The sequence below is a fragment of the Cyclopterus lumpus genome, chromosome 6, assembly GCF_009769545.1.
Source record: "Cyclopterus lumpus isolate fCycLum1 chromosome 6, fCycLum1.pri, whole genome shotgun sequence".
NCBI lineage: Eukaryota > Metazoa > Chordata > Actinopteri > Perciformes > Cyclopteridae > Cyclopterus > Cyclopterus lumpus.
In genome coordinates, this window is record NC_046971.1 from 15,867,140 (window position 1) to 15,890,571 (window position 23,432).

At 43.2% G+C, this 23,432-nt stretch overlaps 2 protein-coding genes across 8 annotated transcripts in view; one reads left to right on the forward strand and one right to left on the reverse strand.

Annotated features, from left to right (window-relative positions):
- The first annotated feature begins 1,383 nt into the window (after nt 1-1,383).
- On the forward strand, nt 1,384-17,559 carry man2a2 (mannosidase, alpha, class 2A, member 2). 4 transcript variants are annotated; one of them, XM_034534788.1, is made up of 23 exons: nt 1,384-1,543; nt 2,716-3,597; nt 3,859-4,116; nt 4,275-4,419; nt 5,326-5,497; nt 5,730-5,857; nt 6,178-6,351; nt 6,808-6,994; nt 8,042-8,219; nt 8,514-8,716; nt 9,434-9,616; nt 9,801-9,915; nt 10,043-10,113; nt 10,204-10,369; nt 11,180-11,416; nt 11,648-11,770; nt 12,043-12,157; nt 12,411-12,544; nt 12,726-12,867; nt 13,223-13,356; nt 14,110-14,304; nt 14,382-14,495; nt 15,173-17,559. In XM_034534788.1, the coding sequence occupies exons 2-23, from the start codon at nt 3,466-3,468 to the stop codon at nt 15,323-15,325; spliced, it is 3,459 nt and encodes a 1,152-aa protein (XP_034390679.1). In that variant the 5' UTR covers nt 1,384-1,543; nt 2,716-3,465; the 3' UTR covers nt 15,326-17,559. The 4 variants fall into 4 exon arrangements, with proteins under 4 accessions (XP_034390679.1, XP_034390681.1, XP_034390680.1 ...); XM_034534790.1 differs by having other exon boundaries at nt 3,447-3,597; XM_034534789.1 differs by having other exon boundaries at nt 1,385-1,487.
- An 882-nt stretch (nt 17,560-18,441) lies between these two features.
- furinb (furin (paired basic amino acid cleaving enzyme) b) overlaps nt 18,442-23,432 on the reverse strand; it is a 61,431-nt gene continuing 56,440 nt past the window's right edge. For 3 of the 4 annotated variants that reach the window (XM_034534570.1, XM_034534569.1, XM_034534568.1), the window contains exons 15-16: nt 23,291-23,419; nt 18,442-20,935 (exon numbers count right to left, since the gene is read on the reverse strand). In XM_034534570.1, the coding sequence (XP_034390461.1) occupies nt 20,232-20,935; nt 23,291-23,419 (833 nt within the window). In that variant the 3' untranslated portion in view covers nt 18,442-20,231. The remainder of the gene's footprint in view (nt 20,936-23,290; nt 23,420-23,432) is intronic. The other variant, XM_034534571.1, reaches the window with a different exon arrangement.

Here is a 23,432-nt window from a genome sequence, read left to right on the forward strand (position 1 = left end):
ATCAGTCTGTTGTGGTGAGAGCAAAAACAAAACAGGACCATCTGTTCCTGTTATGTCCCCCACAATCTGCTCATTAATTATTTAAGTATCGGCTCATGTTTCCAAAACACATAAAGAGTTCCTGAATGATCCACCAAAAGAATCCATGTAGAGCATCACTACATTTTCCACACTGGGCTTCTCAGGTGTAATTCACCTGCATGCTGGTGTTCACTGCTCTGCAGCTGTCAGACTGGTCTTTAGCTTTGGTGATATTGTGACAGAATGGGCAGCACCACTTAAGCTCCTCTTTCTATAAGTGCCTCAGACAGGGAGGAAGCAACACCAGGGGTCAGTAATCCCTCTCCAACAACATTATAAAAGCTGCAGGATGACATAACTTTCTTAAAGCCCCCTTGACTCCCATTTTTTAAAGTGCTGTATACAAAAGAAAGTTCATCAATGTTCAAACTAGTTATTATCCTACTCTTCTAAGATTACTGGACATCTTCAGTTCACAGTCAAATAAGGGCACGCATTCTTATCCACAATTTCCCTAAATTATAGCATATTTTTTACTACAAATCTGCCACTGCACTAATTGCACAACAGGTGGGAAGTGTTGCATTCACACTTCATGAAACATGAAAACATGAATGATCTTTATTCCAAGATAGTATATAATTAAATTAAATTAAATTTAATTTATTTTGTATAGCCCAACAATTTTGCCTCACAGGGCTTTACAATCTGTACACATATGACATCTTCTGTACCGTGCCCCTCACATCAGAACAGGAAAAAAAACAAAAAACCTTAGCGCAACAGAGGACGATCCCTTTACCAGGATGAACAGTAGTACAGATGTCATGTGAATGAACACCATAACAGAGTTACAACACATTCAATGCATATAACAGAAATAATGAGTAGTAGTTATGATGAAAAAGTTACAACTACCAATAATAATAGCAGCAGTGGATGTCGTAGAATAATCATGATAATAAAAGCAGTAATGGTATCGGCAATATAAATATTTGGTGGGTACCAAACAGTTATAAAAGAAATTACTTAAACATATATGACATTTTATGTCCTGTTTTTAGCCTACCACAAGAAAAAGTAGTGCACACCAGGTCATGTGTTTATTATACCCTACGTTACTTATACTTTTGGGCTTTTGGATCTTTGGACTAGAGTATCAGGACAGATGATCCTGCCTCTTATCGCAGGTAGATGGAGGGATATGTGACTAGGCTGTTTGTAGGCTTTTGTAATTATGCTTTCGTCTATTTCGTCATATTTACAATGGTGCATTTATTTTACAATCTGTTGAAGCTGTCGGCCAATCACCGACCGCCAATCACCTCACTTCCCAGAAGCCTTAGCAGCAGCTCAGTGGTGCTAGCTGCTAGGCTAACTGGTTCAGTTGGTAATCTGTCAGCCTGGAGCTGTGAGCTCGTGCACCGCTGGGCTAGACACTCTTCCGGATTACTCTCCTTTGATGGGTAACGTCAGATCTCTTTTCTTTTGTCCGCGAACAGACGGGCTCCCAAGGTCGAACGTAAGTGTTAGCCGAGATTCAGGATGGAGAGTGGTGATCCAGGAAATATTAGCCATGTATTGTCCTAATATTGTCAAGCCAGTCGCGTTACTCGCTATCGTCCGTAACGTCGGACATAAATCTGCCGCTCAGGATACCGAAGGACAACTGTGTCTGCCGTGCACCCAGAGGTGTCAGCCCCGACACTAAGGTGGTCCCGGCTCTCGAAGCTCGTCGGGCTGGTGTTGTAGTTACCTGAATAAAAGAACATCTGGTGGCTAACGCTAGCTTGTTGTTCGGCTGCATATTCATGGCATCTGGTGACCGTTACACGGATTATTAAAGTTTGACACACTGCGTTAATGCGGCTAATAGGTTACCGAGTTAAATGCACGTACTGGCTTCCTTGTACCCGAGTTCACACAGGTTAATGTTCAAATGCAGGAATTACGGGGCTCTTTAAGTTTGGAGCAACGCAACGCTGCTGGCTAGCTGCCCAGCGATAAGCTGTCTAAAAGTCATCCAAGTTGAACTGTACCTGAGACGCCCGTTGAGTCAATAATTATTATTATGGACTCATGAGTCTGTAATAAAAGAAATATATATAATAACGCAAAGAAGACCGTGAAAGGGCTACGTTGTAGTTTACACTGGCAGGGATTGTGAATACTAAGGAATGTCTCCCTTCATGCTAATGTCCATCATGTGAGCAGCTCGGGATCTGTGGTGCATTCACATATTGTCACTTAAATTTAGAGTTGTGTTATCTGTCAAGCACCTCCAATCTACACAGCCTTTCTTGTTGGATGTATTCATCACGCGGCACCGATGATCTCAGAAATATTCGTCCTCCTGATGACAGTGAGGCCAGTCAGCCTGACTAAGTGTAAGTCCCAGGTTATTATCCCCTGCGCCCTGCGGTACTGCTTAGATAGCCCCAGCCTGCAAAGTGAGCGGATTATGCTCGTGTTGGATTTGCACACAGAAGGGATACAAGAACACCTATTAGTGCTGTGAGGAAATGCAGGCCATTGTGATCGTCTTGTCCCCTTTTTTACTTGTCAGATCAAAAGAAAAGTGTCTCTCCTACACAGTTTCCTTTTACTTGTGCTTTTTGTGACAGTTCCTCTCTTGAGGCTGAATACATTTTTTTTTTGTGCATGCTCCATTAATCAGAACATTTTCCTAAACAGCGGAAGAAGACCCTCTGATGTGATTTCAACTTGGCAATTGTGATCGAGGACAGACATACTGCCCATGCTGCCCCAGTAGATATGCTGTCACTATGCTACTGAGAGAAGAATGACATTTGTTTAATTTAAATTCCTGGAGCTGCCTCGAGCAGTTGAGCTTTGATTATAAAAAAGAAAAGAAAAAAAGGCTGCTGCTCTCAGCCAAATTGGTCTATAGCTCGGCCCATTTCTTTGCACTGCCGCAGCCCAGAGGGCAAACTGTTATGGCACCGGAGGCCAACTGACCAAAAGGGGACGCTGGCTTTGGGAGTGGGGACAGTGACACACATCATGCTACATGGACACTAGACTCCCTGTTTGAGCCCCCTCTGTGTGGAGTTTTTTTTTCTTCTTTTCCTGCAGTCTCATTGCTTTGGATGGTTGAGCACAAGGGCTACTTTGAAGGAGCCCACCGGTGGCTGTGGTTTGGCCAAAGCTGACAGACTGCTTGCCAGCTATTGCTGATTTAGTACTCTTGTCCACTGCTGTAGCCCATTTCGTTGTGGTCTCCAGTATGGTGAGTGGAGGCTGGAGGTGCCGCAGCAGTGAAACTCAACCATTAACACTGGCGTAGCCGGTTACCTTCCATATTTGTTCTTGCACTTTGAAGGATTCCATTCCAGGACTTTTTCCCACTCTGTCCTGGAAAGAAACAGTCAAGGTCATTTTTTTTACATTTAAACTCTGGAAAGGAGACAGCTACAGAAGAGGATGAAGTTGAGAAAACAGGTGACAGTGTGTGGAGGGGCCATATTCTGTGTGGCTGTATTCTCGCTGTATCTGATGTTGGATCGAGTCCAACATGACCCTGCAAGGAGACAGAATGGCGGTAACTTTCCACGGGTAAGAATCATTTCTGTGATGGTGGTGCATATTATATATATATATATATATATATATATATATATATATATATATATATATATATATATATATATATATTTTTTTTTAAATATAAATTTAAATAGACATGTCCAATCATTTCCCTTTCGGTGTGTGTGTATCTTTAGGGCTTATTTGATCTCATACTGCTATTTGTTAGGTTGAATGTAGATGTTTTATGATGTAATACAGCTGTGATTTATGATTTGTTTGTGGGTTTAGAGCCAAATCTCAGTTCTGCAAAACCGAATAGAGCAGTTGGAGCAGCTCCTGGAGGAAAACCACCAAATCATCAGCCACATAAAGGACTCTGTGATGGAACTCACAGACACAGGAGCTGTGTCTCCCAGCGGCCACCTGCCATTTAGAAGTGCCAATGGTTCCTGGGTCCTACCCTTCGATGGCCGTCCCACTTTCCTCGCGGTCAAGCCCCAGGATTGCCAACCCGCTTTAGGTAGCCATGGCCAAGCAGATGTTCAGGTGAGTTTGTGGTAAAAAAACACATTTCTCCCTGTAGATAAAATGCTAAGTAGCTAATTGGCCAAAACAGTATCACTGCTATATGTATAGATGTCTTTCCATACTTATTTTTGGGGTGTGTCTAGTGAGCAAATGATGATGACTTTGTCTCATTTTAGATGCTGGATGTGTACTCCATCCTCAAGTTTGACAACCCTGATGGTGGTGTATGGAAACAGGGCTTTGACATTACGTATGAACCTGATGAGTGGGACAGTGAACAGCTGCAAGTGTTTGTTGTCCCCCACTCGCACAATGATCCAGGTGAGTTGAGGAAATGACACACACACACACACACACACACACACACACACACACACACACACACACACAATGGAATTAGGCAGTGGAAAACTCTATTTATAGGTTGCATTGGCTGAGATTTTATTTTAGACTGACATTTTCATTACACTTGTTTACCAGCCTGTCTTACTCACTTGACAGTTGTTGATATGTTGACAGAGACCTGCACATTCTGTTCATCAATAATGGGAATGGGTGTCATTTGGAGCTGCATTTGATTAAACTCTGCTGCAAAGTTTTGTTTTGTGTGTTTGTATGCAGTATGCAGTATTCAGTGCCCCGGGTTAATGGACGGTAGGAGTGTGTTGCAAACGGCACGCATATTGTCAGCTCTCACTGCTTACATGTGAAAGCAGGTTATCTGGTAATAGGCTCATTTCACTAAATGCAAAGAAGGGATTTTAAGTGTTTTAATCCACTGCAGGTAAGCAGCTCAAACCATGCTATGTTATAAAGACTGCAGTAAATAGTCTTGTACCTCATAGCTGATTACGAGCACTAAATGCTATAATGGCAGAATGATGTACAACTTAGATCTCTATAAAATATATTAGATTACAATATATGAGATAGATATTTGACAGGATATTTATAGACTGTGCTAGTCTACACTGTTGATCACCAAAAGTGCATAGAAAGTGCTTTTAATTCACTTCCTTTGAAACCACTCTGCTAAAAAGCTTTCTGAGGTGGAACAGCTCAACTTGAATTAAATATGAGTTTTATTTTTGATCTGTTGCACCACTTCTTCCACAGCATTGATTCTCATACCTGCCCCCTTTCTTCTTGCCTTTGTATCTGCCAGCTACATAAAGAGCTGTCTGTCTGCCTGCTGGTGTTCAAATTGCACATATTTATCATTGTTAGGTTGGATCAAGACTTTTGACAAGTACTTCACAGACCAGACGCAACATATTTTAAACAACATGGTGGTGAAGCTGGCTGAGGATCCTCGCAGGAAGTTCATCTGGTCTGAGATTTCATTCTTCTCCAAGTGGTGGGAGACCGCAGACGTACACAAGCAGGAGGCTATGCGCAAGTGAGTCACAGCTTTGAAAAGCACACAGTTTTGCCTTGAAATTACCCACCGAAGTCCTGACAATTGGTTGAGATTTCTCGATGCCTACTAGCCTTATGTGCAGTATTTTACACAATGGATAGTACCCGCTTGCAGAATGTGGTTGCTCTGAAAATAGCTGGTTGTCTGGTTAATGTGACCTTAAGGGACAGATTATCCTCACCTTGCTTTCTTAATCCTCTCTGTTCAACAGACTGATCCTTGGAGGGCAGCTAGAGATTGTCACAGGAGGCTGGGTTATGACGGATGAAGCCAACGTTCACTACTTTGCCATGATAGACCAGCTCATTGAAGGGCATCAGTGGATGGAGAGAAATCTCGGTACACAATCTGAAATGATTCCTTGCTTGAGCCTTTTAGGTCATACTCGGATGAATGATGGTTAAATGTGTCCTTTCCTCTCTCAATTCTTTTCACCACATTTTAAAGCTAAAATGATGCCATGTGTCTCAAGGTTTGATGGTCTAATCTGAGCTTGTCATGCCACATGCAGCAGGTGTAGCCTCTCAGTCAGTGGGTGATAACATACTCTGTGCAACTTTAAGTGCTCCCTGCTGAGGAGAATTACTTTCTAAAGGATGCATTCTTCCTTTTTATCTGAGCATAAACCTGAACTACTTGCTTCCTGCTTACGGTCATAGGTATTACTCCGCGCAGCGGGTGGGCGGTAGACCCTTTTGGTCACAGTGCGACCATGTCCTATCTGCTGAAGAGGGCCAACCTGACCAGCATGCTCATCCAGAGGGTCCACTACTCCATCAAAAAACACTTTGCCTCCACGCGCAGCCTGGAGTTTATGTGGAGGCAGGCCTGGGGTGAGTGGAGCAGAGCCAGCGATGCTCATTGCAGAATGAGTCATGCCACTTGTAATGGCCTTGTAAAGAGAAGGGCGTTTTTGGAAGAACAACCGGTGGGCAAAAGTCTCAGAAACTCTATCTTCGCTATTATTTCTCAATAAATTGGACATCTGCTGAAGATTTACTGTCCGTTTGTTCTTAGTGGAACAATCCTCTGATATTACACTTTTAGATATTATCAATTTGTAGTACTCAGTTCTTTCTGCGGCTGTCATTAGCCCAGAATGACTTTTGACAGTCCCCGGAGAACACTGGGTTTGATTGTGAACTTAAATTGCCAGCAAGTTTATGAGCACTGTCACAAAAACCGGCCTTACTCAGCAGAAAGTGCCTCATTGGTGTATTTGACTCCTGCAGTCAACAATGGATGTCTCTCGAGCCAATGTTTTGACTTTGACTTCACTGCTTTGACAGACACTGGATCAAACACGGATATCTTTTGCCACATGATGCCGTTCTACAGCTATGACGTGCCTCACACCTGCGGGCCCGACCCGAAGGTCTGCTGCCAGTTTGATTTCAAGAGGTTACCCGGTGGTCGGATAAACTGTCCCTGGAAGGTGCCACCAAAAACTGTGGTGGATGCCAATATAGCGGAGAGGTGAGACATGCAGGGTGTCGAGTCTCTAACTTTGGGCAAGTTACAGGGTGGAAGTGATCGATGCAGACGGTGTCTCAGAACACATTTTAGGATGCCTGTTAGAGCTACACTATGTTAGCAATTGATTATTGGTGTCTATTACAGCTGATTAGTTGTTAAGTAACAAATGTATCTGCAAGTATTTTAAATATCAGTCATTAATTAAGCAAAAGCGCCAAATATTCTGTAGGCCTAGCACCCTAAAGGTAAGGAGCTGCTGGTTTCCTTTGTCTTGTGTAATAAAGTAATGACTTAATAAGACATTTGAAAGCGTCAGGTTGGGCTTCAGTTCACTATTCTTTGCCATTGTACAGACCAATCGATTATAGTTAGATGAAGCGTGTGTATATGTTGGCCATTTTAAAAAAAAAAATAAAAAAATAATGTCAATACAGAAATGCAAATTGTATGTTTTTATGTTTCCATTATATTGTTCTGCCAAAGAGCACTGCCAAAGTTATTTCAACTGTAGAACTGCTTTGTTTGTATCAAGAACTAATCTTAATCTAAGTTCAGGAAACAATGTCAAATGTGTTTTTTTTGTTTGCTGTGTGTAATGTAATGTGTATATATTGGTCTGCGAAGCATTAGCCGGGCTATGATGTCTACATACTAAACTTTTCTTACTTATGTCTGTAGTTTTGTAGTTTGGCTCCAGCTACATGCACACGCACATGCACGCTCTGGATGTTATTTGTATTAGCCCCTTACAAACAAACTCAACTTGAACTTGCGTCAATGACAATAGCCATAGAGGATGGATGAACTGTGGGAGACCGACATGGACTGCAGATAGTTTTGCAGCTTTTAGAGGAACGAAAAACTTTCCAGAGGACATATTTCCGGGGTTAATGGCAAATACCCGCGGGGCTAATTTGATCCTCCTCTTTCCAAGGACATAGTGATTTCCTACAAAACTGGTGTGTACAAAGTAGGGCAATTTTGATGCCAAAAATTGTATCCGCTCAGTTTTTTTTTTTTCTTTTTCTGTCCCGCTTTCTCAATCAGGGCAAACCTGCTCCTGGATCAGTACCGTAAGAAGTCCAAACTGTACCGCAGCAAAGTGCTTCTGGTCCCTCTGGGAGATGACTTCCGCTACGACAAGGCGCTGGAGTGGGATCAGCAGTTCATGAACTACCAGAAGCTCTTCGACTACATGAATTCTCACCCAGAGATGCACGTACAAGTGAGAACATTATTTGTGTACCATCACACAACATTTCGTTTTTTCATTGTTTTTGTTCCCGAGCTTGTAGATCCAAGTATCTTTCTGTACGATTTTTGTGATAATGAATCATGCAGTGGTATTTCAACATGCTGACAGAACAAAGAGTCTGTCACAACTCAATGTTTGGCTCAGAAGATGCCATGTAAGGTGCATGCATTTTGATGAGAAACGTTCTTTTTTTACCCCGTACAGCTGCTGTTTTGATGAAAGTATTTTTTGAACAATGTGTCATGTGTCTGGCTGCTCCTCCAGGCTCAGTTTGGGACTCTCACAGAATACTTCAACGCTGTCTACAAAGCACGTGGAGTGGCCCAGGGTTCCAGACCTGCAGACTACCCAGTGATTAGTGGAGATTTCTTTGCCTATGCAGACCGGGAAGACCACTACTGGACTGGCTATTTCACCTCTCGGCCCTTTTACAAGAGCCTGGACCGTGTGATAGAGTCACATCTCAGGTGAGGCAGATTGAATCACAAGTAATTACAGTCTGTCTGCGGCCCATTAATAATGCTGGAGCTGTTTGACAACAGGCACTTTGTTTCGTAGGTGTGGCTTACTAGGTTACGGGCGTGCACGCAAATGTACAAATCAAAGCCACAATCTAAATCAAAACGCATGATTGGAACCTGGTATCAACCTGCTATCACTTTATCTTTCATCAATATTGTTCCCTGACACTGCTTACGTTTTTTATTTATCTCTGAAAAGAAATATAGGTATGAAAAAAAAAAAAAAGGCCTTTATTATGAAATGCAACACAACACGTTTGTTTTAAAACGTTTTAGTTCGATGTGTGAACATACTGTTAGTTCATATGATCTCACACATTATTCATTGATTATGCCTTTTTTAATTCTCATCTTTCCTATTTCTCTCAACTGAACAATCACAATTTAAGCGAAACATCAAAAACCTAGAATGCATACATTAACATACAAAAGTATCCTGATGAGCATGTTGCCTGAATCCTAGAAATATATTTCTGAGCAATTTGAGGGATCAAATCGAGTCGCGAGGTTTGAACCATCCGCTCAGTTTAAAGTTTGAAAAAGAAATGCTCGAAGGAAAATGTTTAAAGAACCAGCAGTGGTCCTAAAATACACACCTTTTAACTGACTAAATCAAGCTGCTGCGGGGCTCCCCAATGCTTACTGCTTGTCAATGTCCTTCAGGGGGGCAGAAATTCTCTACAGCTTGGCGGTTGCGAACGCTCGGCATGTGGGCATGGATGGGCGCTACCCGGTCTCAGATTATGCCCTGCTAGTCGATGCACGGCAGTCTGTAGGCCTCTTCCAACATCACGATGCAATCACTGGCACTGCGAAGGAGAATGTTGTCACGGACTACGGCACCAGGTAAGGACCTGAGCGTTCAGAAATAAATGACCGTTTTAATTGGATAGATGAAGTTCTTTAAAAAATTCCATTTATATGAAATAGAACAGCAGTGTCCTCAGTCTCTGTGGCCACTTCATATTTGCCCATTCAATACTTGTTATTTTGCTTCAGTCAGCCATTGATTCCTCCTCCTCCTCCCTAGATTACTGCGTTCACTCATTGGTCTGAAGAGAGTAATCATCAATGCTGCTCATTTCCTGGTGATGAAAAACAAGGAGTTTTATCGGTTTTACCAGACGGAGCCCTTTCTGGAGACAGTAAGAGGGAACACGGAGGGATGCTTCCATCACTGTATAATAAAAAATGTTTTAATACCTAATATAAGGTATACCAAAATATGCAGTTCCTCAGTGTGCTTCCTGTGTTATGTACTTCACTTTGTAGGATGACAGGCGTGCAACTCAAGACTCTCTGCCTCAGAGCACTTTAATCGAGCTAGATCCAGCAGGACCAAGGTATTGTCCCCAGACATCTTTCATCTCCTCTTCCTCCGACCTCAGCCCCTCCTCGCCCATCCCATTGCTTATTTTCCTTCTCTCTACCAGGTACCTGGTTCTGTTCAACCCCATCGAGCATGAGCGCCTGTGTGTGGTGACGGTGTTGGTCAACACGGTCAGGGTGCGGGTTCTCACAGAGGACGGACAGACCCTCCCTGTGCAGCTCAGTGCTCAGTGGAGCTCTGCTAGTCAAATGAGTGCAGAGGTATTTGAGGTAAGCGACTAGGTTCATTCAACACTGCTGCTTTCCAGGTAGTGATATTAATAACACGAGCAAAGCGGCCGTGTCGACACAGTTCTCCATCATTCTCTGGATCTGTTGTAGGCACGTACCAGAAAATAGACAATAAAGACACTGTTGGCAGCCGAGTTGCATTTTGGGTAATGTAGACACCAGATTTTGAGAAGGAAGAAGGCTGCATCAATTTATAAAACGATATCTCTGGTTCTGCTGCCACAATGAGAGAGAGAGGAGGGAGGGGGAGAGAATTTGCAACGCAATGTTTGAATAAAATGAAGTATTCAAGACTGAATAGAATTATGAATATAAAAGCCTCAGATTTGTGTAGTTTTCACTTCTTTCCATTGATGTCTAACTGCAAGCTATCTTTAGAAACAGATGTGTCTTCAACTCATATTGCATATTATATCTGCAGCAGTTAAAAAAACAAAAAAACATTCGATTTGCGTCACCAAATCTCTGTAGATTAATTTATTCTGCCCAAATAAAATGATCTCCCCACCCACGGAAAGCGATGAATTTAAATGTTGCAGAGAAATGCTAACTGTCTCATTAACACCACCTCTCATCACATTTTAATGACAGCACACTGTTGTTAATGTCAAGATGCTTTTAACTTTTAATAAATGGCTTGTGGTCAACACTTTCTGTTCATATTGACAAAGAAAGTAAAGCCGGTAATGTAAACACAAACCTTTTTTTTCTTTTTCTGTTTCTTTAAAGACTTTTGTGTATCGATGCTTTTAGAATTTGTGTCCAACTGTTCTTCCACCTTCCATCCAGGCAACATTCATGGTCCGTCTTCCACCGCTCGGCCTGGCCGTGTTCCACCTTTACGACTCCCCCGACTCGCCCATGACGCTCCGCTCTGACACCCTGCTCAGGCAGTCTGGTCGGGGCGTCACTTCTCGAGCCGCGGACCCTCTTCCTGTCCGCTCTCAGCCGTCCGACCCTCAGACCTTCTACATTAGCAGCCAGTCTCTCACTCTGGGCTTCTCTGGAGACACTGGCCTTCTCGAGGTTTGTGTTTCGTCACCGCTTACAGCAGTTGACTTTATATCTGAATTAAGGATTTGCTTTATATCTTAATTACCTTTGATCTTTTTGGAGATAAAAATCCTGAACTTGATTTCCCAACATACCCAGGCTGTTTGATCAAAGTGAACATGCAATGTCTTGTTGCTGCTTTCATCGCCATTTTTTTATTTATAATGCTGTACACTTTTCCTCTTAATGGCTTCGTCATTGCAGAGTATCAAGCGAAAGGATGATCCTCAGGAAGTAAAGGTTCAGATGCAGTTCATCGTGTACGGCACCCGTCCCTCTAAAGACAAAAGTGGCGCTTACCTCTTCCTGCCTGATGGGAAAGCAAAGGTATTATTTTAGATGCATCTCAGAAGGCTTTTGATGGAGTCTCCCTTGTGTATTGTGTCTTTGTCTCTTGCTGGGGTGCTCGGGGTGGAGAGACAGGCAGACTGGGTGCTGCTTCCTCTTTTCTTGATTTTAAAGACAACGGAGCCTAGGGCTTCGCTGCCATACTGTATGTAGTCGTCCATTCTGTTGGTGGCTCCTTTAACTTTCCTCCTCCCCATTTTTAGCACACATTCTGCTCATGACGTTTTTGTTATTTCTCTCCCTGCTTTCAGCCCTACAACCAGAAAGAGCCACCTGTGGTGCGCGTCGTGGAGGGTCCCCTCTTCTCGGAGGTGGTGGCACACTACCAGCATTTCCAGCAGACCATTCGCATACACAATGTGCCAGGTAATAAACCAACCATACTGCGTAATGCATTCAGTTCAAAAGAACCTTGCAAAAGCTTTTAATGTTTTGGTAAATGCACCAGATTGTACAGTATATACAACATGGGCCGATAGTTTTGACAATTTATAATTATATTCCTTATATTGTTTTACCTTAAGGAGGCAACATGTAAATATTATTTGCAATTAGCATTTGTCTCGCATTGTTCCATGCACTTCCCTCTGAAGCCTGATCTGTGCTTTTGTATTTCCAGGGGTAGATGGGTTGTCAATAGACTTCACCACCATGGTGGACATCAGAGATCAGACCAATAAGGAGCTGGCAATGCGACTGGACACTGACATCCAGAGTGGCGACGTCTTTTACACAGATCTCAATGGCTTCCAGGTCAGTCCCCCTCATAACATTGTATCTGATTACCAGGATGGTGATTTAGTTGATAACAGTCTTGAAACTGAATGTCGTGGCATTTCTCTCAGGTTAACTATCCCTGACCTGAACAATTCACATCTTTCCTTGCGCAGAAAGTTTGACTTATTGTGTCATTCTGTGTTTGATCTCCTTTTAGATGCAGCCTCGCCGCCACTTCCTAAAGCTTCCCCTGCAGGCCAACTTTTATCCCATGCCCAGCCAGGCGTACATCCAGGACAGTCATCACCGCCTCACACTGCACACAGCGCAGTCCCTGGGTGTCACCAGCCTGGAGAGTGGTCTGTATTTTTATTACATTTACAACTAATGCTGTGTCATTTTTCTTCATTTCATTTTAATGAAAGTTGTCTCTGGGATGCACTCTTTTTTCCCCTTGTTTACTCTCTAGCCTGTATGGAATAGTATTGAAGCACTTTTCTCTCCCACTCGTCCCCGGAGAGGTTTTTTGAGCGCAAACAGTTCATACTCTCACGTTAATGTACTGAGCTAATCCTTTTTTTTATCATCGTTATGCGAGTGATGGAGCTGTTTTGTTAATGATGAATAGCTCAACGTGTTTGTCTTCATCAGCTGAAAGTTTATTACACAGGCTTTGTGTAATAGATGCCGTCCTCGCTCCATCTCCTCCCTCAGGCCAGCTTGAAGTGATTATGGACCGACGGCTGATGCAGGATGATAATCGTGGGCTAGGTCAGGGCTTGAAGGACAACAAAAAGACAACCAACCGCTTCCGACTGCTGCTGGAGAGGAGATCCATGGGCAACAAGGTCCGTAAGGTGGCGGCGAAGGCGGTGATGACAGCGGTGCAAAGCTGTGGAATACAAGCGTGTTTTGTCCTTCATTCTGTGGTCATTAACACCTTTGTTCATATTTACCCCCATCTGTCTTTTTATTATTCACCCCACTCTTTTTTTTGTTTTTACTCTATTACCTTCAGCATGATGGCTTCTTTGCCAAACTCTCGTCCTTGTTTCATTCTTTCTTCTTCAAAATCTTGAGTGACGGAGTTCAAGAGGTAATGTTGCCTTGGCAACAGTGAAAATGCTTGTTAGCACTCGTCATAGTCTTTGCTGTAGCTCAAGTTCCTACTATTTCTTTCTTAGCCGTAGCCAAACCAGCCCATCTTTATGACGTTGAAAGAACCAATGTGATCTATCAAGTAAATGAATACACATTGGCGGCGAATGGAAAGCATTGGTTGCAGTTTTATCCTACAGCTCTATGGTTAAACTGCTGATGGTATTTGGGATTAAGTTGCTCTTGCGTTTCGAAAAACATCAAACATCATGTTTCAAACACTGTAATGCTCCCAATTTAAAAATGACACCCTGTGGCTGTAACAAATCCAATACGGATCGATTGGCACTGTGTGTCTGGTCTAGATTTAGAAATGTACGTTGTCCTCTGACAAAGTAGTTAGAGCCTATTCCTCATGTAGTGGCAGAAGAACGACTGTAGAGGCGAGTCATTGATGTTGTCATTTACTACTGTGGCTTACATCTGTCTCTGCCTTCCTCCAGATGATGGACAGTGCAACAACCAGCTTCCCGTCTATACTCAGTCACATGACCAACTACTTCCTGAACCACAAGGTCTTGGCGCTGCCCGTCCTGCCAAAGAGACGCGGCATCCCTCCCTTGCAAACCTTCGCCCCTCTCAAGTCCAACCTCCCCTGCGACTTCCACCTGCTGAACCTGCGCAGCATCCAGAGCCAGGTGACTGGGAAACAAAATACAATGCTGGTTTTACTTTTATTGACTTCAAAATTGACACGTGTCTTTTGTGTGAGCAGCAGGACCCCCACTCGCCGTCTCCTTACACCGCCTTGATTCTACACCGTCTGGCGCTGGACTGTGACCTGGACGCTCCAAACCTCGGCTTCAACTGCACCACCACACAAGGACAGGTTAGCACACGCACACCTTTATTTTCCTCTTAGCTCTCAACCCTTTTTGGATAAGCAGAGGTTTGTTTGGTTGTGAAATAGTAACTAAGTACTTGACTTAGAAGTGCTAGACTTGATATTCAGAGCATATGTATTGCCTCTAGATGGCTCTCAACATGGCGACGGCTGAGCCAGTGGCCATAGGCTCACGGTGTTAACAGCACAAACGAGGCAAACGATGGCAACAGTGCTGACATAGTGAACAGTGTTTACCTGAGGGGGAACCGGAGGTCCGGCGCTACTCTGGCGATGACATTGACACCGCTTTATACACCTTTACTCTACATTTCAGAGGGAGCGATGGCACTTTTACTCCACTGTTTGTCTGATGGCTGTAGCTATTGTTTAGTTTTCAGATTGATATTTTACATACAAAACATATGATCATTTTTCAAAGTACGATGCTTTATTACTGATTAAACACACTGTATATAAAGCCGTTAGTTAGCTCTACCTCCAACATTTGCTTAAATATTAATTATCAATGATAATCAAATAATAAAACTCCTGTAAGGGGCAATTCTTTATAATGAATACTTCTCTGTTATCTAAGTGCATTTTGTTGCAAATACATCTGTACTTTGACTTCAGTGAAACATTGTTTAGTTTCTAACACCCTCGGCCTTTACCCTCTGCAGCTGAGCGTATCAGGACTGTTCAAGAACCTGGACCTGCAGCTGCTCCAGCCCATGTCCCTGACGCTGATGCACGCCAGCACACCGCTGGCCAACGAGTCCACCATCAGCCTGGATCCCATGGAGATCTCCGCCTTCAAGCTCAAACTGCGCTAAACTGCCACCGGGACTAAAAGAGGCAACGAAAACCCACCAGACTCCTTGGACCAAGAACCAGGCCCACGCCGGCCACAGACTGGCAACAAAGGGGGTCTGGGGTCCCTCTGTTTTGTCAAGCGGAATCATAAACACCACAGCTCGGAGAAAAAGGTTCCACTGTAACAGGACTGACTGCACAGCAGGGGGCAGGCGATAGCCGTTACTGTGGACGTCCCGGTGAACTCGCAGCTGTTCTATAACAAAGACTGCCAGAATATCATCAGATACAACCGGGTGTCTCTGTCTGTCTGTCTGTCTGTCTGTCTGTCTGTCTGTCTGTCCATCGAAAAAATGAAATCTCGTTTAGTTCTGCTTTGTAAGAACTCGTGTTTTTTTTCTATCTTTGCTCCATCCTGGACTGAACCTCTGAATGTAAATATCCCAAAAGATGGGACTGGGGAGGGAGGCAGGGAGGCTGGGCCTTGAGCCACATCAGAGTGCAATTTACAAAGCTTTATTTGGTGCAAATAAGAAGACACATCACAGTGATTTTGTTTTTTATACTAGTCAGTTGATCTCTTTTTTTTTTTTTTTGACAAACTCGAATGCCGCAAAGAGAATGTGTGGTCTCTTCTCAGCTCGTGAGGAGACCCATGCTGCAGCTTTTGAAGCTCTTTATCGTATGTCTGAGTCCAAGAGTTTCACATCGGTCACTATTAATCATATCAGATGACTTTTACCTTCTGTTCTCTGCATTTGCTTGTAGATAGTTGGCAGACTCTTTCCTTCACCCTCAGTCTGTCTATCATTCCTGTGCTTGTATGGGAGGGTGGTTTGTGTACCATACTGTATGCAGTAGAGGACTATACAAAGACTTTACCTCATAACCACAAGGCAGATATATCCATGTGTCTGTCGAGTATGTTGATGTGAATATTTGAGGATTTATGTTTTTTTTTTTTAGGGGTGTGTTGAGGTTACAGTACACACCATCAGGGACCATTCTTAGTACTGTCGTATGTCTGTTGAGCCGTTAGTCATTATCATTGCAGCACAAAAGGAGCTTCCCATTGGAGATGAAGTAAAATTAAAGGGTTAGTTCACCCAAATAAAAAAATCTGGCCGTGCAGATGAGTTGGGATTTAAGGTATCTGTCCAGAGCTGCCACTAATGATTGTTTTCATTAAGTCAAGTCTACAAAATGGCAAAAACAAAAGTGATAAATGCACAAGTTTGTCTTTTTTAATTACTTGTTTTGTACCAACAACAATCCAAAACCCAGAGATATTAAAGATTTTCAACCATTTGACTAAAAGGTAGCACTCATCATTTGAGAAGCTGAAATCGTAGAGTGATTGCCTTTTGCTGGATGCACGTATTGCCAGTATAAAACAGGACCAGTATGTTGAATTATTGTATACTATAAACATGGGCACGTAGTAACTATGTGGACTGGGACAGTGTGAAAACTGTTGCTAGGGCTGTGCTTCTGGAAGGAGATGTTGCTGTTTGTTTATTTTCTTCTTAGAGTTTACAATTGTTGTGAACAATGAGTAAAATAGTATTCACCTCAATTGGTAGTAGAAATCTCAGAGCGATTTCTCAAAACCACAACACAAACTATCTGTAGGACACGATACCACTAAGTGATCACTAAAACTTGACTGACTTTAGATATTTTTGTAATTTGGGTGAACTTACCCCTTTTTAGAAATGAGTCATCAAATCATACGCGGGGATCCTCAACACACAAGAAATGCTTTCAAAAGAGCCGCAGATTGTCTTTATCATTTCAGCGCCACAGTGCTTCTTAATCTGAGGCCGTCTTGAGGCACGCAGACTTTTTCTGGTGCACACCTGCAGCGACCGTGGAGGATGCTGTCATCCGTGTCCAAAGCCGAGGCGGGACATCTGTGGACCACTTTGTACTGAGCCAACATCTCACTGTGTCCCATCACTTTAACTGGTCGTCTTCATCCTCCCAATAGTTCTGCTGCTTCATTGCTCTCCCCCTCTGCCTTGATATCTGCTACATTCGGCTTTCTCTCACTCTTCCGGCTGCTTTTAAGACCAGATTTCACTGCATCTGAAGTTGCACTTTCTCCTGTTGTCTAACGCCGTCATAAGCTTCTCTCCTGTTTCATTGTGAGTCAGAGTCTCTGTATAATGTCTTTTGTTCTGGTGTAGCGCTCTTTTTGTTTGGATTACTCATGATGCATTAAAGCTGCAGTAGAACAGGAGAAGGGGATTCAATAAAGATCAAAATACAAAGATTGGCTTTTTAAACTGGTCCTCTCTGAAATTAATTAGATTTCTTGTGAATCTGCTGTATTATGATGCATTTTTGTGTTGGTCTTGAGAGCTCAATAAATTTCTTCTCTCAGTAGGGGGCAACGTTGAGCCACAGTCTGCACAGATGCTGTCGGTCAGACCAGTGTCACCTCTAGACTGCCCAGTGCTTCACTTGTTGTCTTGGCCGTCAACGAGTCCGCCTCGTATTAAACAGCAGCGTGTCGGAGCTGAAGCTCACGCTTCATAATGTCACATAGTCAAACGCAGCAAGTTTCCACCCATGTGTGGACCTCTGTCAGGCGCCTCGGTGACGCACTGAGCAGAATGTGAACATGAAAAGAAATGTTTCTTTGTTCACGCTTCATGAAAATGGATCAGCGACAAGGAGGAAGAAAGAAAGTGTGGTGGCAGGGACGCCTGAGGCCTGAGATTGATCCCGTGTGTGTGTGTGCGTGCGTGCGTGCGTGCGCACACACAGAGGGGGAAGCGATGCCGGTGGTGGCACCCTGGGGACACTCAGCCTCTGCATTTCACTCTACTCTGCTGGTGCCAACTGTTTCTCAACCTTATCCATGAGCATCAGATTCATCACAATCACAAATGTTTGACTCACTGGAATAATGAGACTGGAACCTCAGTGTCCAATTGATCTGAATGAAAAACCTTTTAATGTAATATTATCCTTTTAGTCGGTATTATTATTATTAATACAGACTAAAGGGTACACATGAAATAAGAACCAATTAAAACCAGCTCACGGAAACATGTAATATGAAGACAAAAGACTTTCAAACCCATCCAGTGGTTTAACTACATATCTTCACACACACACACACACACACACACACACACACACACACACACACACACACACACACGAAAAGCATGATGCATCCGACTGGCACAGAATTGTGCGGCCAGTTCTCCCAGCAGATCTAATTATGGACCACAGAATGAATGTACCTTTACCCATGAACCCAGTTACCTGCCTCTGTAGAGGGTGTTAGGCACAACGCTGCTAATGAACAAAGCTGCTACCAGCTGGCATTGTTTTTCTCATGCGCAAACAAACCTTTTCCATTTATATTAATTGAAAACGTTCAGGCAGCCACCATATTGAATCTTGAGAAAAGAGTTTCTTAAAGGCCTTTTAGAGAGCAGAGCAGGGAGACGACGACAGAATGCTGGCACCGTGTTAAAGCCAAACGCCCCGGAGTGAAGGAAACACACTTTTTACAATGATTTATGGCCACGAAGAGGTGATGAACCATCTGCTATCGGTTTGGGTTTCAGATGCAGGAAACACAGAAAGTGTTTTTAATCTAGTAGTTAAGACGCAAACAGTCCATCGCTGCAACAGCCAGGAATTTTATTCCAGCATGAAACTGATCTCCACAATATCAACATCCATTATCAGTTAAATAAAAAAAGGATATAAAACAAACATACAAAATGTGATACAAGGTCTCATTACTTAGTCACTGTAACCGTTGAACCTGCGTAGCGGCACGTCCACGCTGTTGTACATGAGGAAATGAAGCATGTATTTGTCTTTCAATGTACGGAGCTCACAATAAAGAGACAGAGCTTCACCCTGATGAAGATGTACTTGGAGAGAAGCCCCCAAAATCAATATATATGCTCTGTCGGGGAAATGAAGAGAAAATTATCTCATTTCTTATCTGCAGAAACCTGGATGAAAAATGTTGTAAAGGTCAGCCAGGCAGCTTTGGGCTAAGTGTTATTTTCATTTTATTTAAACACAGCGTTACTTTACTACAAGTCAATGAGATTTTGTGACGATGCTGCGGTGGCAATTCCCACTGTGCATTGATTGAAAACAGAGCAGTTTCTTGCTCATCAAACAGCCAGCAGGATGTTTTATCATTCTGTCCCAGTACGCTGCAGAAACCTCCCGTTTGAAGTGTTCTTACTATTAATGAATAGCGTCTCAACTTCATGACCGCTGGCTGGCCCACAATTTGCCAGAAATATGATCAAATATAACGTCAATTTACTGCCGACGGCCAGGTGTTTGTGTTGGTGACAAATCAATGCATATTGGGAAAAGTCACAATAGAGGAGCCGTGTACTTGTCACAGAAAGTACTGCTCAGCCGGTTCGGGTTGTAGAAAGTTCTTCTTTAGTTCTGGAGGAGCGTTGACAAGTCTGAAACAATAATGCTTATGTCATCAGATTTTGAGCTGTGATTGGTTAAACTGGGGGTGAAGAGATCGAGAAACACAGGCATTTAACAGGCAGATGGGCTCCAACAAAAGATGTACGATGGTACTTTATCTTTACTTGGGGCTAAAAGCCAGGATATCTTGGGCTCTGCTGCTTGATTTTAATGTCTCAACTTTATCGTAGTGCCCCTTTAACAATCTGGACAAAATATGGTCAAGCAGGTCAATTTGGTGACGAGTGAAATGCATAATGAATACAACTACCATCTGATATTAATCAAATAAGATAAATGAACAAATGTTAATAAATACAGAAAAAGAAGAATGGTTGGCTCTTTAATGCCTTTGGATGGGGTGCTGATGGGACAGGAAGGCCTGCGAGCTAACTGCTGCTGAGCCCTGGGATGCCGTGACGACGGGCACCACAACAGCAGATCCAGGTTCAGCTAGATCGAGCTCTGGGTCTTGATAAAAGCTGTCCTCTCGGCGTGACCGCCCATTTCCTCGCTGTCTGATTCAGACTGGTAGGCGATCATGTCCTCGTCCCCCCACACGGTGGGGATCCCCTTGTAGCATATCCGTGCCTTCCTCTCCCGTCTTTGGCCGCAGCCAAATCCGAAGCCCATCCGCACCCCCGTCTCTGAATACACAGAGGGCAGTTTGGTCCTCCAGCCCAAAGAAGCGCCTCCGGAGCACATCTGCAGCAAGAAGAAGACCCCGACGAAGGCCGCCAAGATGAAGGCACAGCTGAGCACGGCCACGACCACAGGCAGCTGAGTGGACGGAGCTACACTGAACCCCGGAGGTAACTCGCCTCCTCCGCTGTCGTCCACTGCTGTCGGGATCTCCCCCTCTGGCTGGGCTCTGTCGACCTGGAGGTCCCCAACTGGTGGGGATTTGCGCTGGACCTGGTTCTGGTGCAGGCAGGTGGTGAGGACCAGGCGGCTGTGAGGCGGGCAGGACAGGCAGTTCGTAGGCCCGGTGTCAGAGCAGGTGAGGCAGGCAGCGTTACAAGGTAGGCAGGCCTGAACAGAGGACAAGTCCACCCAGTTCTCCAGGGAGAGGTTGAGGAGCTGCGGGCCCGAGGTGAAGCCCGGCGGACAGAACTTCACACAACCCTGGAGGAAGAGGGAGAAGCCGGCGCTGCACTCTGGATGCAGCGCGGCAGAAGGGAGGTTAAGTCTCATGCATCCAAATGAAATACACTACAACAATGGCAGTTGCTTTTTTTGTCAGACCAACAGTCACAAACTCAAAATATTTCAGTTCACAGTGTAAGACAATGAGAACCAGCTAATTCTCACGACTGAAAAGCTGGAACCATCTAATCTTTTGTATTTTTTGCATGAAGGATAAGGACGAATCCATCAATCACCACAGTAGTTGCCAATTCTTTCAGTTAATTGACTGATGAATTAATAGACTAATAATTCCATCCGTAATTGATCTTTTTTTGTGTGTAGTGAGTTCAGAGATTGTCCACATAACTCATTAATTTGAGTGTTAATAGCAATAATAGTAATAACAGTTACTAAATATAGCAGTTGGACACAGTAAGAGGAATTTCCTTGAAAAATCTTAATGACCAGAAAACCGAAAATTTAAACCCACGTTACTATTCAAGACATTTACATGTTTTAACTGATCTCCAGTGCACTGAATAAAAGATGGTTAAAAGAAGTCCTTTTCTTCCATTTAATTATCTCCAAATTAAAAAGACCTTTCTAAGAAGCTTCCACTTCCAGGGTCCTGTAAAACAAAGTGTAAATACTAACTCTTGAAATGTAGATTTTAACAACATTTTGGAGAACTGAACAGATTAAGAAGGAGCGTTTAAACACGTTGGAGCGGAACTTCATCTACAACGTAGCACCTCTCATGCTGACGCAGGTTACTCTGCCCTGCTGCTCCTCCGTACGCCCCACACTCTCACTCAAAACCAATATGACATATGGCAATGTGCGTATTCATAGCGTGCAAACGCAAACGCAAAAGAAGCTTATAAATGGACAATCTGTATTCACAACATTCGCTTTCACAATTTGAAATACCCAACACAGTCTGTGTTGTAAGATCGAGTGCCCGTTCCAAGAGCATGCCTATTAAGAAATCTGAAAAAAGTAAGTTTCTTTCCCAGCTTGGTCCAAAGATTTTTTCTCGACAGGAGTAGCAGAGAAACCGATTTGAACACAATTCAAAATGGCCGAAAATCAACCGAGAAGCAATTGGGCGTGGTTTATGTGGATAGATTCGTCCAGAACCACAAAATACAGGAACTACTATTATTTGATTTTTGTTATAGAGCCACATTCTGGCCAAATTGCTCCCCATTTTAAAAATGCACGTCTGTGGGTCCCCAGCAATGCCCTGCTGTGAAGCAGCTCAGACGTTCTGCAGATATGGAAAGGCCATCGCCACGGGCAGATAGACAGAGATTCCTTGCTTCGGAGTTAAATATTATAGGCTACTATGACTTTTTATTACATTTATATGGCATACTTTTCCCGTTCCATTATCCAGACCCCTTATCCCAGCTGACATTGGGCGAAGGCCGGGTTCAGGTCGCCAGTCTATGGCAGGGCATGGCATACTTTATCATGACTTATCACAAACTATAATAAATAATGTGTTAGGATATTTTAAAGAAATATTAGAATGTTTTGGTCTATTCTAAAAAATACTATAATGTAACTTATTTATGACTGTGTAACCCTCCTGTTACCTTCAAATGTACTAACCTCAATATCACCCAAAACAAATGTGTGTAAAATGTTGATATTTCTTATATGTTTTATACAGCTAAAACAGTCTGGGGTCAAATTGACCCCAAAGAACACCGATGCGTACAAGTTGTGTACAGGACATTGAATGCATATCATAATGTTAATTTTATGTTTATCTAGTTGTCCCCATTAAATTAGGAAACATTATGAATTATGAAGCAAAACAAATGATGTCAATCATATATTTAGAGATGTTAAACATTGAAAGGGGTCAAATTGACCCCAAAAGGTTAAGAACATACTACTATGACTTTTGGAAGAAGTTTTAATTATATGTATGTCATCAAATACTATAATTTTACTTTTTAATTACTTTAGTTCTGCGAGATATGCGAAGGAGAGCCAAACTTAGAATATACCATGTCCTTTAATTTTTATGGCATACTATACTATTACCAGATTGGTCCAGAGATTTTCTGCTCTAAATTTGGTGATGATTGTCACACTTTATGGGGAGAGTAGAATTAGACACAATTAAACATGGTGGAAAAATCAAGCAAGACCCAATTGGGTGATACATTTATCCGGATTCACAAGAAAATCATATATATTTTTTAAGGCTAAAAAAAGTTCACGGTGAATTCACGGTGCTCACGACATGCGAAGGACACACCCACACACACACAACGACTCCTTGCTTTATAGTGAGATGACTGTGTGACACCTGCAGCACAAAAGAACCCGTTCTGTTCAAAGTTTGTGTGAAGCCTGAATCATCTCACCGATACAGATCTGCTGGGCATCAAAGGTCTTGCAGCTGTTGTTGGACGGCCGAGGGAAGTCAGATGAGGAGGGGTTGACGACGCTGGATCCAGTACCCCACAGGGTGAGGGTGAACTGACTCAACACAACTGAGAGAGAGAG